We start from the raw sequence: 16,380 nt of genomic DNA on the forward strand, positions 1-16,380 counted from the left end.
ACCAGATATGGTGTGAAATGTTCCCAGAAGGCACTCTTAAGGCCCACACACTCTTAAAACAACTGAAACCGGAGCATGCATCACTACAACCCGTGAGTGTGTCAGTGCTTCTAAAAACAAAAACAAAAAAGACTCTATGCATTAGTCTTAGAGCAGGACACACCACATGACTCACATCAAGACGTAGGATGCGAGAATACACATTCTTATGTGACATTTTAAATGTAAATTAATGCTAATTCTTGATGAAAGGGCTCTTCAATTATATTTTATTTACCTATAGAAATGCTGGCACATACATGGATGATAGGTCTAACAATGAGAGATACACTCCAACTGCGATCTCCTTCACTGTATTTTATACATGTGTTTTGTGCTTTTGGTCTTAAACCCTACTGTTTCGGGGTCTTTAGGTGTTGACACTTTGATTTAGTACATTTAAGACAAGTTTTTAATAGGGATGGCTTAATACAACTTTTTTATGTCCAATAACGATTCTATAACTTGAGGTATCTGTTGATACAGATATCAATACTGGATGGATGGATGGATGGATGGATGGATGGATGGATAGATGGATAGATAGATAGAAGGTAATTAGTAGGGAGTAGGTTGTCGTTGAAAACAGCTTGACAGCATGTAAAGCATGTCTAAAACAACTGCTGTGAAAGGAGGAAATATATCGAATGTTTCATCACCTGCAGGGAAATAGCCGCCCCACTTTGTAAGGGTAGGTAAAAGTAAATACACAGTAACTGGATTAAATTACAACATTTTTTTCCTAACGTAACATGATGTGGTAGGAAATTAAATGTTAGCCTGTGATTTTGCAGTTAATTGTGCACGGGATCAGCTTTCAGTGCAACCGGACAAGTTAGATTATACTGTCTGAATTAAAACAAAGCGTGAGGTCGATCACTTTTTGTGCGCAGTGACCTGTAGAATAAAACACCATATAAACTTCTCAGGGTCCTCAGTCAGTAAACATTTAGCTCCTTTGACTTTCTCCCATCAGTGAGTAAACGTTGGGCTTGGCTTGAGCTCCCAGCACTATGGGATGTCCGTTTCATTTATTACTCATTTGTGTATGTCACTGTAATTTAAACAATAAATAAACAAACCAAAATAATATGTTTCATATGTGGCCACATAAAATCAGAAAAACGATTAAAATAAACCTAAACATCTAGTACAGCTCAGGATTTAAACTATTCCCCCTAGGTTGAAGACCTGCAAGAAGTGTTTATATGATTTTAGACATTCATAATGTTGCAAAATTAATTAACACATAATAATTGTGATAATCGTAATATCGTGATAAAGTCTCTGACAATAATGTAGTAATGGACAGTGCACAAAGACGGTGAAGAAAAAAGGTGCAGCCAGGGTGGAACAGATGAAGACCAGCGTCATGGCATAATTAAAATTTGTTACAACAGGGTTAACACTGTGGTACACGGGGAAATCAGACAGCTCCTCCTGCCTGAAAAGACAAATTCTTCCACACTGTACCTTTCAAACATGGATTTGTATTATCATGGCTAAAACTTTCTTCATGGCACTGTTACCTTTTATGATCTATCATATATTTCCACCCGTCCATAGTCTAGATGGTAGTTTTTAACAGGCAGACACATAAAACAGAAAGCTGATAATCTCCAATCCAATATGCTGCTTTTTTAAGGCTCAGCTGTAGCACCTCAGGTTGAACCTTCATTTTCATTTCTGAAATAAAAGAAACCCCTAAAGTGAGAACAACAGAAGCCTGGTCACAAGATTGAAGCTAGGTTTGCTTAGTACATATTAGCTGTGAAAGACCAGGGCCAGCTGTTACCTGTGATATGTAGAGCTGAGGAAAAAGCTTTTATGTAAATGAAAAAACATGTTTCGCTGAAGCCGCGTGTGCCAAAAACCTTGCTATAAAAAGATAATACTTCTGCATTGGAAACAGGGAAATGGTGCTATGACGAATTGCGAATATACAGTTTAAAATCAGAGTAACATCCTCTTTCAGTGTGGTGCCGAAAAAACCACACCGAAAAAAGACAACGGTATTTTAAACATATATATTAACATTAACAATAATATGTGAAACATATTTTTTATAACTTGATTCAACACTTACCATCAAACTAAGGGAATACTGGAGTGAATCTACTAACCTGAAGTACCGAGTAAGGTTTTGAAGTACCCTTTAATTGTTCCCACTAATATTCGAAAATCAATTGCAGTTTATTTAATTATAACTGGCAGCCATGTATTTATAGTAGGAGCAATCAACAACCTAAAAATAAATGAGAAAGAGAAAGAAAAACAAACTGACCTAGCTGAGATGAGTGCAGGCCTTGAGTGGACCTCCTCCTTCTATCAGCTCTGTGTTCCAGTTCCGCCCAGACCTCTCCATTAGCTGCATGTGAACTGGAGCTCCATTCTGGCTCCAGTTGCTGGGGGGTGCTGGAACCCCATGGACTGTGCGGCGTCCGGTGGCTACTTCTCTCCCGTGGGTTGGGTGGTGGTGGAGTCAATGGTAAGGGCTTACCTTCTTGGTACTGCAGAACTAGATCCAAGAGTGGTCTGGGGAGCAGCTCAGAGGGTGAGAAGGAGATGAGGTCATCTACTACTGGGGGGTCTGAATGAAGAGGCTTGGGGAAAGAGATCTCCGGTTCGGAAGGCGTGCGGTCTCCTAGGGAAGGGTGATTAGTTCGAGGGGGCACTCTTGGGGGGACATCAAGGCAGCGACCGAGTCCTATTGAACCCAGGAGGGAGGCGCTGCTAAGCAGGGCTCGGTGTGTGCTCTTTACCAGGCCACGGTGGGGGACTCTCTCTGACCTGGGAGAGCCAGCCGGGGAGTAACCACCTTCCTCACTACCAGAGTCTCCCTGAGGTAGAGGAAGCCGCAAGCTGTCCTTCACTGAGGTCCCTTGAATAGAGCGAAAGATAAAAAAAAAAAAAAAATGAAGTAGACTTTCCCGAAGACAGCATAAAAGAAAGACACAGATTTAAAAAAAAAAACCCAAAAAACAACACACTTAATATTTATGTAACTATTAAGAATTCACACTGTCAATGGACCGTAATTTCTGGACTATAAGTCACTCTGGAGTATAAGTCGCACCAGCCAATGGATGAAAAAAAGTGCAGCTTACAGGAGCTGTAGATACTGGTACACAAGTGTAGACTGCCTTTTCACGGCTGTTAGTATTAAAATAACAAACATGTGAAATTATTATACTCCAGAAAATATGGTAGGTGATTATAGTGACAACTGAAATATGCAACGGACTGTTGTTAAAGTAATGGATGGAATGAGTTACCATTCTGTGTAGATGGAGGAGTTGGGGTGGAGGGCCTGTACTCCTCAAAGTCATCCTTGGACTCCCCATTCTCATTGCTGTCCGTCTCCAAGAGTTTGGCTCTCATTGAAAGACTAAAAAACACAAATGAAGTACATTTAATAATGATTCATCTTGATCTTAATAGATTAAGATGAATCTTTAAAACATTAATATGATAAATCTGATTTTCACATTTACATTTTCAACTGAACAAATCTGAAACATACCATGCACAATTAACAACATTTAAACATAAACATCTTTCTAAACATCTCTCCTGTGTGGTGGAAGCTAATAGGGAAGGCCTCTGCTGCTATAATCTAATGTTGGTCAACATGGTGGTACTTAGAGAGCTCAATCGTTTCTTAGGTGGTACAGAGTCTAAAACGTTTGAGAAAGCCACATTCACATGAAAAAAAAAACTCAGATGAAAAACTGTCTAATTAAAAAGAGTTCACAATTCTATTGGTTTCAGCCCCCCTTCTCCGGCGCCTTGTTCATTTCTGAATCAAATTTAAAATTCACTAATTTGTTTTGAACGTTCAATGTTTTACCCTTACTAAACTGACCTTCTTTTTCAAGGAACATAAGAGGTGATCAAGGTTTTAATCAGTTTTGGGTCCTTAACTTTGGAACAAGCAGACCCTATCCCTCAGACATGCTCCTTCATTTGCTATTTTTAAGTTTATTAACACACTCTTATTATTTGGCTTTTAACCCAGAGTGAGAATTTCATTTTTATCTACCAGGGTTTTTTCTGCCTTATTTTTATCACTTATTGCTTTAATTTTTATATGTTTTATTGTACAGCACTTTGGTCAGCCAAGCTGTTCTTTAAGTGCTTCATAAATAAAATTAGTGGCATGGTGTGGTTCAAGGTGAACTTTGAAATACAATAAAAACAAGTTGTGAAAATGTGTAAACAAACGGAAACAACAAAACCGGTTTTCATCAGTTCAGTTACTGAGCCTTGTTCTCCACTGGTAATCCGTGAGAGAAACACTCTCAGAGAGGAAGTTTAGACCCTCCTTTCCTGGCTCCTTCATCCACTCCTTGGAGGAATGCCTAAACATTCTCAAGCCAGTCTGGAAATGTGATCTCCTCTAGCATGTCCTAGGCCAGCGTCAGGATCTCCTCCCAGATAGGTGTGCCAGAAAAATTTCCAAATGCCCACCAATGCCTCTAGTTTAAGCTTTACACAGATTCCTGAGTTCAGGGCCAGTGATTGTGACCTGCCAATCAGTGTTGGCCAGGCCTTTACCCAATGGAGCCTGGTTGTGCTAAGCTTAAAACAAGGACATGAATCCACCCCTCAGTAGAGCTATCACCTGCAGGAAGGGTCAAATTTGCCTGGAGAAGTGTAGCTTGAGCAGCTACTGTGGGGCTTTGGTGGTTGTGGTGCTAAATTTAGCCTGATTCATTTATTGCTGCTTAAATCTGTGTATCGTCTGTGTATACACAAAATATCAAATAATACTGGTTAATATTCTCCATCTGGCAATTCAAATTTGGAAAGATAGGGGCAAAAAATTGGCAGAAATAGTTTTAAAAGATAAAAACAATATAACCCTTCAAGGATGGTGCTGAGATAATTTAAGTACAAAGGGTCTTAACATAAAAAGATAAGACCGGCTGTACCTGTTTTCCTGAGGACTAAGACGCAGAACTTTGGGACTTTTAGGACTCTTAGGGCTCTGGGGGCGCCAGTGGGGGCCCAACCTCAGGTCTCCGTTGGTGTGTTTGAATGAAGGCACGTCAAGGGGCCAAACAGGGCTCAGTCCAAATGTTTTGTTGTTGTCACTGGGACTTACTGCGAATAAAATGACAAGAAAAATAAAAACGTGAATTTCACAAGACAAAGAAACAGAACAATCAGGTTTGTAAGTATGTATATATTATGTATATATTTGCGTATGTGTATATATACGTTAAGTACTTGAAAGTAGAAATAATTGTGTTTTTACATAAACAGATATCAAAAACAAAAGTAATAATAAAGATGTCTATCAAACAAGTAAAACAATTTAAAACTTAATGCCTAACACTTAAAGAACTATCATTTTATTAAAAAAGGCTGTGAAAATAAAAGTTGACAACCATCTCAAAACTTGCCACGGAAAAAGACAAATAATTGTTCTGCCCAAAAACTAAGAAGCTGTCAACGAAACACAAAACAAACTAAACAAAGACAAGAAAGGAATTCAATTTGTAAAAACAAACAAACACGATAGACACATAGACAGTCACAGAGACTGCATGTATAAGACATTATTGTTACCTATGATTTAAATACTGCCTTACATGTACTTTCTCATCATCTCAACCAATATGTCTAGATAGTGAACATACACAAGTTCAAAACCTTAAGACATGACCAGACAAGTCTCAGTTGATGGCTCTCCTTCACTTCAGTTCAGTTAGGTCTCAGTTGATTAATGGCTCTCCTTCACTTCAGTTCAGTTAAATTGTACCCTCCAAAACTGCATACTCATTGGCATTATGGCGCAGGGTTTCCACTTCATTAATGCTGCCATTGCTTCAGTATTGTGGCAATAGCACATTTACAGTACCATAAACCTAATGTACCCTAAATCTGTGTTCCTGAACCTTTGTTGGGCCATGGCACATATTTTATATTTGAAAACACCCACGGCACTCCACCAAACAGAAATACCACAAAAAGTTTCCAAAACTGACTTCACCAGAGAAGTGCATTTGCATTTATAGTTAAATATGTCCAAATTTACCTACATGTGAGTTAATTCAACTGTGGCTCCTAACAAACTCCTTATTTTTATCGTCACAATCACGTTCCCCTCCCAAATCATATATACATGGAATATGGACACAAAAAATAAGATAAATTAATGCAGGACATTGGAATTTCTTCTGAAATACTAAAACTCAACATTTTTTAGTTTTGCCATGAAATTGCTACGAAAAGCCTAACTTCCTGTTACTGAAAGCAGGGAACTTCTGCAGGATGTGAGGATTGACTTCCAAGGCCAAGATCATTCCGTGGGTTCATTGTGCCCTCCGTGGAGAACTTGTACCTGTCAAACATACATCTTGTTGAATGGAGACCTGCGAACTGAAGCAAATCACGTTGGCACTCCTCGAGAAATCTGGGAGGCAGCCGCAATGAATCACTACTCGCCACTCAGAGGGCAACAATAAATATCCACTAAACACATTTTAATGACTGGCACACTTGTGGCTTAGTCATTGCTATTAGTGAGAGTCATTAGGAAGTGAAGAAAACCAGCCCTCTGTTTAATGAATAAATGACACCAACAGATGTTTTGGATTTTCCAACCACTTTTACAGATAAATGTTTTTCTTACTGCCAACCACATAGTGTTAATTGTTGAGGAAAAAAACAAAAACCTTTCCTGTCCATTGCTGCGCCACAAATTTCCTGTTGGCTTTTATTTAAGACAGCCCCATGACCTGCTGCCTACAGTTTCTCTCCGTAAGGAGAATCTCTAAGCATTTGTCTGAGAACCTGACAAGCAGGAGAGTAAAGTAAATCTCTGCTGCAGCTCTGCTGCTGCAACCCTTCTCTCCTAAAGCACTGAATACCTCCCAGCTTATTTTTAATTCAGTCAACCGCACTGTAGCCACTACATGCATATCAAACTGTAGAGACCTGCTGCAGAAGGAATACAGCTCTACGGCTCCCCCCGCTGCAGCATCACAGCAACTGCAGACAGAGGGAGCAGCAGAGGGGCTACAGTGGGGAAAAAAAAAAAAAAAAAAAAAACATGTGAGAAGTGCTGAGCCGCTGAGAGGAAGTCGGACAATATTTGGACTGGAACAGACTATTGAAAAGGAAAAAGGGTGTGTGTGAGAGAGAAAGAGGGAGCAGTAAGCCAGGGAGGGGTAGGGAGAGCATGTGGGGGCCCATGGGGAAACAAGGAAAGACAAAAGAAGACAAGTGGGTGGTTGAGAGCACATGAAAGACTATTGAAAATTGAGGGTTGTACTGTTGCAACACAGTCTGTGCGTATGCACCAGGACCAGAGATCCCACATTCTTTGTTTTTCTAAACGTCTCTGGAAGCTCACACACGTGTGTCTAGCAGGGGAAAAAAAAGAGGCAGCACTCACGCTGGATTGCACGGAAACGTGGGCCGATGGAGGGCGAAGAGCCTGAACCCAAATCCGGAGAGTTGCGCCTCTTCTCCAGGCCGGGAGAAGCTTGTACTGTGATCTTATGGATGAAATCTGCAACACACATAAAAAGACATATTAAACTAACTGGGTGGCAGACAAACAGAAACATTGCGAAAGTAAATTAGAGCGGTCCTAAACAGAAAATTGCTGCCTGAGCACCGTTAATGTGCTTTGTGTTTATTTAATATAAAAGCAAAGGGCTTATATTTGTGTGAGGCTAGTGGTGTGTAGCAGTGCACTGTAAATGGTCAACAAGAGAACAACTGTACTTGATAATGTTCAATTACCGTCCGCTAACACACACACTTGCTTTAGTGGCCTTACTTAAAAAGAGCTGACAGTGTGTGAGCGTACAAATGTAAAGGTTGCAAAACTTGTCCTTGACTTCCTCAAATTGGATAAAACCCTACATCGGCTTCTTCAGTAGACTGTTCTCTTCATTCTTAGCTTAGTCAACAATTTTGAAGAAATTGTCCGTAGACAGAGGAGCGAGCGGACCGTGCACGATCACTTTTCTAAGAACGTCAAGGAACTATACTGTCCTTGGCATAGCAGAAAGGATTTCAAATCCACAACAAGACAAGGCCTTAATGTTTGCGCAAGAGGAGCAACGTGGCTGCACAAAGTAGTGATCTCGGCATAAAATATGAAAAGGCTAGCTCGATACAACCTTTTCATGCGCAATACAGTTACAACAACTTGGAGTACCTGCCGATACTGATATCAATACGAAATCTTCTATTCTCCTCCAGCACGCTGCGGGCTGTCGTAGGTATCGGACAGGCTACGGTTGTTTATTTCAATGTTCGACCCTGGAATTTTGACCAATATCGGACCGATACCGATCCGACTGTCTGATCGAGTGATCCCTAGTTACGATTTTGTTAAGAACAACAGCTAACACAAAAAGAACTTTTCTGTGTAGTATTACCTGTTGATAATAATAATAATTGAACTATATTGATCCCATATTTGGGAAATTCTTGTGTTAACAGCAGATATGCTGTCAACAGGCTGCCCCCAGCATGTGGTTTCTCTGGGAATCTAACCCAGGACTCTCCTCTAGTCTAGTCAAAATTGATCAGTAGAGACCCATTAAAGCGTGCAGAAGCTCTAGTCTAGTCAAAATTGACCAGTAGAGACCCATTAAAGCGTGCAGAAACTAGTTCTCTAAGACTAAAGAAAATATATTTTTTACCTGTGTTTGGATGTTAAATAAAGGGTTTAGTGAAAAACACAATACATAATACATTGCACTTTTAATTGCATTTTTTGGAAAACTTGGGGATGTAGTTCACTGCTAAGTGTGTCGAAAAGCATTGACCGACAAACCCTGGTGGACATCATTTGTAATAAATTATTCTCTCAATCAGTACTTCATTCCCTCACATTATAAACCATTTCCTCCGATTAGCATGTGCCTGATGAATCAATTTCCCTCTCCTCGTCTGTCATTTGCACCCTCGGCTTTTTAATTCCGTCCTCTTTCATCAGTGAGACCCCACATAAGCCACAAAACCCTGTTCCCACTCACTTGTGACTGACACAATTACAAGCGGTGGTCTAAAGTGAGAGTTTCAATGAGCACTGACAAGAGAGGCCGCAGGAGAGAGTGCTAATATGAATGGCTAATTTATTAATTATGTCATTGTAATCTCCACCATTTTAATTAAAGCTGCACAGGTTTGACCTGAGAACATTATAAGTGCCATTAGCACCAGCTGAAATGAGCTTGTTACTGATGGAGTTAGAATAATTTCAAAGTGAAAAACCAAAAGCACGGTTTAGTTTTGAGGTCAGAAAATTATTGCAGTATAAATGACTACTAGCTGAATAACTAAAAAGCAAAATAAATAACCACATTTTTCATTGAACCATTGTTGCAGAAAGCACAGATGTAGAGCAGGTAGTATGAATTTACATAGTATCAATAGAAAAGTAAATTTACTATTGTACTGTATATGGGTATAGATACATATGTATACGTACAAATATATACACATTTACTTACATATACATATATGTATGTACATAAACAAATGTCTATACATATATGCATATATATCCACATATATACACATACATATATGCATATATATACACACATATACAGATATATATATACATATATACGTATATATATATATACGTATATATATATATACACACACACATATATACACAAATCTATGCACTTAAGAAAAAAATGCTCCTCTTTAAAAAAAAAATTGTATAAATGACTTGATTTTCTTTCTGTATTTGTGAATTTTCAAAAAAACTTTTTGTAAGTTACATCCCTTATCAGGAAACAACGACAGGGAAGAGAAAGTTCTACAGCTTTAAGTTTATATTGACATAAAGTGATTCCAGAGCTCTTTATGCTGTTAATCTCTTCTCTCTTTTCATATTATGTTACAATAAAACTCAGACATGTTAGGATTCTTTGGTAACAACTATATTTCATTCATGTTTAACATGTCTTCTAGTCTCTCTATGTGACTCTTTAACCTTCTTTTTATTTTGCCTGAAGAGCAGGAAAATGTATTTTAAGATATTATATTATTAAATATTGAACATTTGTTCAATGACAAAACTTTCAATTCACACGCTTTTCTAACATCGCAATTCGGGAAATATTGGTTTTCATAACTTCTATGAAATGGAGGATCAAGTGAAGTCTACTCCACAGGAAGCAAAGTGCAAGAGCACAGCGGATGAAGAGACAAAAACAAACCCACTGTGGTTTAAAGAGGAAGAAAAAGAGGAGACGGTCAGAAGGGAAAGAAAAACACTAGACAGGGAGAAGAGCGGGAGGACAAGGGTGAGGGAAGATCACGAAAAAAAGAGTGAGAGAGAGAGCGGGGCCAGCCGGCAGCAGCGTATTCATGGACAGGAAGTGCTGAGGCGTGGTTGGCTCGCTCGCCCCTCTCATCAAACCCCCACCACATCACTGCCCTGCTGCTGCTGCTGCTGGGAAAAGCCTGACCACAGCGCACACATACATACACACAGTGCATATTCACGCATGCTTGCTCAGCCGAAAATATATTTGCACACATTGTAACACAGCGCATGAGTTGCAGCGGCTTGTGACTTTGACACAGTCGTAGAGGACGGAGCAGGAACAGCAGCCAACTGAGCGTGAAAGAGGAAAAACGAAAACAACAAGTGTCGGCTGGAGCTGACACAGAGTCAAAGTGACGGATTTTAAATATAAACAAACTTAAAATCTCTTATAACTTAGTTTGTTAACATACACTAACAAATGGAGAGAAAGAGGGAGAGGCACACACTCCAGTCCAGTAGGAGGCGGGGATGCATGCATAAGACTATATGGCCCAGCTTGTTGCACTGGTAGTTTTGTTTTCATCTTTAATACAAATAGTTTGATCTGAATAGCTTCGCCTGTTAGTGTCAAATGTGGCTGCAGCTAATGGCGAAATGTATCGATTGGTATCTGACAACCAGAATGTTCATTTTGTCCATTCTAATCTCTCTGGGACACTTGAGGTAGAAGTAGGTAAAATATTGATTCAATTTAATGCTTCTTTTTGCTTTTGCTTTTGATTTGTATAATTTGTGAAACTATGAATGAAAAGCTTAGAACAGCTGTTGGGGGGAAAGCAACGCACGAACCTTGTGGCATGCTGATCTTCTCTCCATTCTTGCACTTTAGCTTGTGTTTCTTGAAGGTGCCCTTCCTCTTCTTGACATTGGGTTTCTCCTGGTTCTGATTCTGGTTCAGGTGGAGGATGAGGAGGCTGAGCTCTCGTTCAAAAACATCCTGCTCCCACTGTGCCAGCTGCTGCTCGCGCAGCCTCAAGAATTCCTCATGGGACTTCTGCTCCAGAGCGGCCCTCTTCAGCTCCTCCTCTCGGCACCGCAGTTCCTAAAGGGGGAGAGAAGTAGTGAGGATTACCTGCTTTATTAGTTCCAGTTTATTTGTTTATCCAGGTCAAGTCTTAGAGCATACGTGTCAAACTCAAAAACCTGGGGCCAAATGCGTCCCGTCAAGCCGTTTTGTGTGGCCCGCAGGAGTTTAAAAACTCCACGCAGCAGAGTTTCTTAACCTAAGAAATTAAACGTTTTTTTATTACACAGCAATGAACAATATTTGTAGCTTGAATAAATAATAATCAGTTGCAGAAACTTGTCTAGAGCACAGCGGATGAAGAGACAAAAACAAACCCACTGTGGTTTAAAGAGGAAGAAAAAGAGGAGACGGTCAGAAGGGAAAGAAAAACACTAGACAGGGAGAAGAGCGGGAGGACAAGGGTGAGGGAAGATCACGAAAAAAAGAGTGAGAGAGAGAGCGGGGCCAGCCGGCAGCAGCGTATTCATGGACAGGAAGTGCTGAGGCGTGGTTGGCTCGCTCGCCCCTCTCATCAAACCCCCACCACATCACTGCCCTGCTGCTGCTGCTGCTGGGAAAAGCCTGACCACAGTGCACACATACATACACACAGTGCATATTCACGCATGCTTGCTCAGCCGAAAATATATTTGCACACATTGTAACACAGCGCATGAGTTGCAGCGGCTTGTGACTTTGACACAGTCGTAGAGGACGGAGCAGGAACAGCAGCCAACTGAGCGTGAAAGAGGAAAAACGAAAACAACAAGTGTCGGCTGGAGCTGACACAGAGTCAAAGTGACGGATTTTAAATATAAACAAACTTAAAATCTCTTATAACTTAGTTTGTTAACATACACTAACAAATGGAGAGAAAGAGGGAGAGGCACACACTCCAGTCCAGTAGGAGGCGGGGATGCATGCATAAGACTATATGGCCCAGCTTGTTGCACTGGTAGTTTTGTTTTCATCTTTAATACAAATAGTTTGATCTGAATAGCTTCGCCTGTTAGTGTCAAATGTGGCTGCAGCTAATGGCGAAATGTATCGATTGGTATCTGACAACCAGAATGTTCATTTTGTCCATTCTAATCTCTCTGGGACACTTGAGGTAGAAGTAGGTAAAATATTGATTCAATTTAATGCTTCTTTTTGCTTTTGCTTTTGATTTGTATAATTTGTGAAACTATGAATGAAAAGCTTAGAACAGCTGTTGGGGGGAAAGCAACGCACGAACCTTGTGGCATGCTGATCTTCTCTCCATTCTTGCACTTTAGCTTGTGTTTCTTGAAGGTGCCCTTCCTCTTCTTGACATTGGGTTTCTCCTGGTTCTGATTCTGGTTCAGGTGGAGGATGAGGAGGCTGAGCTCTCGTTCAAAAACATCCTGCTCCCACTGTGCCAGCTGCTGCTCGCGCAGCCTCAAGAATTCCTCATGGGACTTCTGCTCCAGAGCGGCCCTCTTCAGCTCCTCCTCTCGGCACCGCAGTTCCTAAAGGGGGAGAGAAGCAGTGAGAATTACCTGCTTTATTAGTTCCAGTTTATTTGTTTATCCAGGTCAAGTCTTAGAGCATACGTGTCAAACTAAAAAACCTGGGGCCAAATGCGTCCCGTCAAGCCGTTTTGTGTAACCCGTGGGAGCTTAAAAACTCCACGCAGCAGAGTTTCTTAACCTAAGAAATTAAACGTTTTTTTATTACACAGCAATGAACAATATTTGTAGCTTGAATAAATAATAATCAGTTGCAGAAACTTGTCTCAGTCTGGTATGGAGTAGTTCCATCTATACCAGCAGTCTCCAACCTTCTTTGTTCCAAGGACTGGTCAGCCAGTACCACCCGTTACTACAGACTGGTACCAAGGTGCTGAGTATTACATTTTTTTAAATTAAACATCTTTCAGACTCTATTCTGTTTGTATCAGAGTCTGAATTAAGTATTATTTTAAAATGTTGACAGATTATCTTTAAATAAAGAAAGTAAATGGATATGATTGGATTGTAAAAATGCCCCGATACCAAATGACCTATGGACTGGTCCGCGGACCGAGGGTTGGTGACCCCTGAGCTGTACAGACTTACATTTACAACCGGCCGTTCAAGGGGAACGGAATAGTGTTTGATGTCACTGGAGGACAAGAGACTTAACATTAAACACTGTGCATGAAATGGTAGAGCTGAAATGTCCAAGGTGTCTCTAAAGTGCTGTTTTTAGAGTTTAACTTTACATTCATACATTTTTAGGTATGAATGTAAAGTTGTAATTCTGGCTATAATAGTTGCTCTTTACTCACCCATCCATTTTCTGAATTGCTTACTCTTTAAAGGTCGCAGGAGGAGGTGTAGCCAGTGCCAGCTGAAAGCGGGCCAGCTTCCCTGCTGCTATTTCTCCATGAAATGTTGGCTGATTTTTTTATTTTTTTCACTTTATAATTAGGAAATTACCAGGTAAATGTTTTCATTATAAATATACAGTAACAATATATGGTATCATATATTAACCTTTTATTAATTATTATATATGCATATATATTTATACACATATTTATATGTTACAGGGAATAAGAATAATAAGAATAACTGCTCCAACTCTTCAGTGACAGCTCAGTTTAAAATGATTTCATTTTATTCTTTTCAATTGTTCGTAATTTATTCAGCATTAATAAAAAAAAAAACGTAGATAAATCCGATTTCTCTTACTTTTTCTTTGGCCCGGAGTTCATCAAACATGTCCTGGATCTCCAGCTTCCAGTCCTCCTGCAGGGAGTGGAAAGAGTCCTGAGGCATCTCCTCCTTCACCTGCTGCTCTAGTGCCGTCAGCTGGTCCAGGATGGAGCTGAAGTTGGGTCTGTAGTGGGGATCTTGGTCCCAGCACTCTGCCAGGAATAGTACAGACTTAAGGACTGCCAGGATTGTTGTGCATACAAGTGCATAATTCAATTAAAAGATATGTCGGTTAACCTGCTTCTAACAAAATAGTCTGTAGTCTGTAACAGAATTGGATATGTCCTACTCTTATTTCTAGGTCAATTGACCCTGTAATAGAGGCAAAGTTTCAGCAGATAAGACTCAGATCAGATTAGATTAAATCAAATTGAATTAGCTAGCTAGATAGATAGATAGATAGATAGATAGATAGATAGATAGATAAACAGACAGACAGAGACAGACAGACAGACAGATTATAGATAGATGGATGGACGGATGGATGGACAGACAGATAGACAGACAGTCAGACAGATAGATCTAGAAGAACAAACAATGTCATCATAACATAGTGGGTTTGACTTGGTCAAGTAATCTGTAACCTGAAAAATCAGTAGCTAAACTATGCGGCTGCATTGAAGAAAGTATGATTTCAGTCTTGTTTTCTTATAGTTGACGGAAAATCTGGTTTAGGGGGAAGTTTCACTTCTGTGGACACATTCTTTGAATTAGGGGACACAAAAAAAGGAAGTTGCTCACTTATTCACTGCATAGCTCACACGCATTGATCTGTACTGAGACTCAGTTTAACAAGCATTATAATTAAGTTTCATTGAGTCAAACAAAACAAAACTTGTTGTAACAAAAATTCACAAGTTATCTGAAACGCCTGTGAAATGCATCTTATCGCCGCATAAGAATTTGGATGTGTTGTAAGGCATTTAAAAAAAACCAAAAACAATTAATTTTAGAGCCACTGATCTAAAGACTAGGGGTTTTCTGCACTTGTCATTTGACAACATAAGTAAAAAGAATAGGTAAAATGAAAGGACAAATGCCTGTTAAATAAAGATCTGCTTGCTAGTTATCAGGGAGTCTCTTAAAATGTTACATTAACCATACGTTTAAGTATAAATTATGGCAAACATGCAGTAAGGGCCAGCACAACACACTTCCTCTCTAAACACAGGGCTTTCTTTTATAAATGTTAAAGCATATGTGGGGAAATGGGAGAGAGCATGTCCAGGACAAGAGATACCACAAGTACCACTACAGTTGCACTGCTAAAAATAAAGATAGAAGCCCTGGTGAGTATGTTCAGTCACGCTCCCAAACACAAAAACATGTGTTTCACCTGACATGAGGAGTGCAAAGGGCTCGGGGCATGTGGAAGGGATGGGCAATGTGAGCTTGTTGACAGCGACTCCATAGGCGACGGCAAGTCCATCAATTCCCTTGTAGGGAGCCTCTCCTGTTAACAGCTCCCACAACAGAACACCATAGCTGTGGAGGAAACACATTCACCATAAGGCAAGAGACTGGACACTTACACAGAAAAAGACACACACATACATACATGTCAATATATGTGTGTATACATACTGTATATATATATACATAAATAAATATATACGATATATATTAAGTATCCCCATGCAGCTAAAAAAAACTATCGAGATACAACTTTTATATCGCCCAGCCCAAGCCCAGGGGAAATTTCATTTTATAATTTATGATTTATTTTTTATTTTAAGTTTCATTTTGAACTGAAAGCCTTGTTCACATGCTGTTCACCTAACATAGAAAGTGCAATAAAAACATGTTTTACCCAACATAATGAATAACCGTAATTTATAGTCACAGCGATCCATTCTCTGTTTTCAGTTCTAGTGACAACCGTCACATGTGCACATTGTGCAGTAGCATTGCAAGGGTGACTCAGTGGAATAAAATGGCAGAGCCAAGTCTGTCCTCAAGTTTGGCTCCAAAACATCCGAAGTTTGGGAGTGGACTACTTTACACGTAAACAATTTCAAACCTTGTTTATTTTTAATGTTATTTAATGTGCCGTGGTTTACAGATCTTCAAAACACTGGACAAAATTATTTTTTATAGTAAATAAAAACAGCAAAGACAATATATTTTTATTTATATTTATGGCTCTATTTATTTATTGGCTTAGTATACCATAAGAGCCATTGTATATTCATGCAAATGACCTGGTTATTTCTTTAAAAAGGAAAAGATTAGGCGATAAATCATTTCAAACATCGGTGACTAATCGACCTTTAAAACAGCAGTTTGTTGCAGGGCTA

General features: G+C 39.7%; 1 protein-coding gene across 2 annotated transcripts in view; it reads right to left on the reverse strand.

The window, feature by feature from the left end:
* LOC103385641 (mitogen-activated protein kinase kinase kinase 11) overlaps nt 1-16,380 on the reverse strand; it is a 57,412-nt gene that overhangs the window by 3,694 nt on the left and 37,338 nt on the right. For both annotated transcript variants that reach the window (XM_025062427.1, XM_025062430.1), the window contains exons 4-10: nt 15,420-15,568; nt 14,060-14,235; nt 12,601-12,853; nt 7,445-7,561; nt 4,974-5,145; nt 3,315-3,427; nt 2,324-2,920 (exon numbers count right to left, since the gene is read on the reverse strand). In XM_025062427.1, the coding sequence (XP_024918195.1) occupies nt 2,324-2,920; nt 3,315-3,427; nt 4,974-5,145; nt 7,445-7,561; nt 12,601-12,853; nt 14,060-14,235; nt 15,420-15,568 (1,577 nt within the window). The remainder of the gene's footprint in view (nt 1-2,323; nt 2,921-3,314; nt 3,428-4,973; nt 5,146-7,444; nt 7,562-12,600; nt 12,854-14,059; nt 14,236-15,419; nt 15,569-16,380) is intronic.

Source organism: Cynoglossus semilaevis, chromosome 1, assembly GCF_000523025.1.
Source record: "Cynoglossus semilaevis isolate Cse_v1.0 chromosome 1, Cse_v1.0, whole genome shotgun sequence".
In the NCBI taxonomy this organism is placed as follows: domain Eukaryota; kingdom Metazoa; phylum Chordata; class Actinopteri; order Pleuronectiformes; family Cynoglossidae; genus Cynoglossus; species Cynoglossus semilaevis.